Source organism: Hakea prostrata, chromosome 6, assembly GCF_041222555.1.
Source record: "Hakea prostrata isolate BN-2017 chromosome 6, UWA_Hpros_2, whole genome shotgun sequence".
Classification (NCBI taxonomy): Eukaryota; Viridiplantae; Streptophyta; class Magnoliopsida; order Proteales; family Proteaceae; genus Hakea; species Hakea prostrata.
In genome coordinates this window covers 11,783,276-11,784,893 of record NC_142605.1, presented here as the reverse complement: position 1 = coordinate 11,784,893, position 1,618 = coordinate 11,783,276, and the positions used below count along the sequence as shown (strand labels likewise).

General features: G+C 42.2%; 1 protein-coding gene across 1 annotated transcript; it reads left to right on the top strand.

Moving 5' to 3' along the window:
• Positions 1-717: 717 nt before the first annotated feature.
• LOC149012246 (uncharacterized) lies at positions 718-1,125 on the top strand. Its single transcript, XM_089157561.1, has one exon. The coding sequence runs from the start codon at positions 718-720 to the stop codon at positions 1,123-1,125; it is 408 nt and encodes a 135-aa protein (XP_089013687.1).
• Positions 1,126-1,618: the final 493 nt, after the last annotated feature.

The following is a 1,618-nucleotide window of genomic DNA, read 5'->3' as shown; positions in this document are numbered from 1 at the left end:
GAAATATGGAAGCATATGTAGATGATATGCTGGTAAAAAGTCTCCTAAGAACAAACCACATTGAGGATCTTCGGGAAGTATTTTCCGTCTTGAGAAAATACCAGATGAGGCTAAATCCAGAAAAGTGTGCCTTTGGAGTATCTTCAGGCAAATTTTTGGGGTTTATGGTTTCCCAAAGAGGAATCGAGGCAAACCCCACCAAGATACACGCATTGATCAACAAGGATCCCCCAAAGACCGTTCGAGATATACAATGCTTGACCGGACGAATTGCAGCTCTGACCCGATTCATCTCACAAGCAGGGGAAAGATGTTTAACTTTTTTCAAGGCATTGAAAGACCTGAGGGGAAGTAAAGAGGTTCGTTGAGACGGAGGATTGTCAGAAGGCATTCGATGAATTAAAGAGAAGACTCGGGCAGCCGCCACTACTTTCTCGACCCGAGAAAGGCAAAACCTTACAAATATACCTAGCAACTTCACACTCGGCAGTGAGCACGGTCCTCATTCAGGAGAAAGACAAAAAATAATGGCCTATTTACTATGTAAGCCATGTAGTCTTGGATCCCGAAAGAAGATATTCAGCGATTAAGAAGCAGACATTGGTCCTCATGATAGCGGCCTGAAAGTTAAGACCTTATTTCCAAGCTCATCCGATCAAAGTGCTAACCAATTTCCCTTTGAAGAAAGTACTTTTTAAACCAGATCTATCGGGAACAATGGTAGCATGGTCGGTCGAGTTAGGAGAATTTCAGGTGGATTTCAAGCCCCAAACAGCTATAAAGGCACAAACCCTAGCTGATTTCATAGTAGAATCTGTAATACTGAGCGAAGGGGAAGATGAACTTACCTTACTCAGTATGTGGCACATTTATGTCAATGGATCAAGCAACAAATTTGGTTCGAGAGCAAGCGTTTTGTTAAAGAGTTTGGGAGAATTTTTAATCCGATATGCTTTGAGATTTGGGTTCCAGGCAAGTAACAATGAAGCTGAGTATGAAGCTCTCATTGCGGGGCTCAGACTAGCAAAGGCTTTAGCAGTAACTGAAGCAACAATATGCAGTGACTCCCAACTTATCGTCAATCAAGTAGAAGGGGAATACGGAGTAAAAGAGCCACGCTTGTAGAAATACCAGGAATTGATTCAAACCCTAAGAAAAGGTTTCAAGGACATTAAAGTATGCCAAATACCTCGAAAGGAGAATTCAGTAGCAGAAGAACTTTCAAAATTGGAAAATGCTAAAGAGAGAACATTAGAACCCTCTGTTTACATTGAGGAGTTAAATCTCCCAAGCGCGAAGGCTGAAATTGTCTCATACATTGAAAGTGAAAGATGTTGGATGGATCCCATCATTAAATACATCCGAGATGATAAACTCCCCGAAGATCTAAAAGAAGCCCGATCAATCAGAAATCGTGCAACGAGATTCACCATCCAACATGGAAGATTATATCGCCAATCCTTTGCGGGACCCCTGCTCAGGTGTGTTGGACCAAAAGGGGCCAAAATAGCATTGGTCAAGGTTCACGAAGGTATCTGCGGTGCACATATGGGTGGACGTGCTCTAGCACATAAAATCCTTCGTCTTGGATTATATTGGCCTAAATTACAAGAAGATT

Coding starts and splice junctions, on each gene's coding strand:
- LOC149012246 (XM_089157561.1), top strand. CDS start 718: ATGGTAGCATGGTCGGTCGAGTTAGGAGAATTTCAGGTGGATTTCAAG.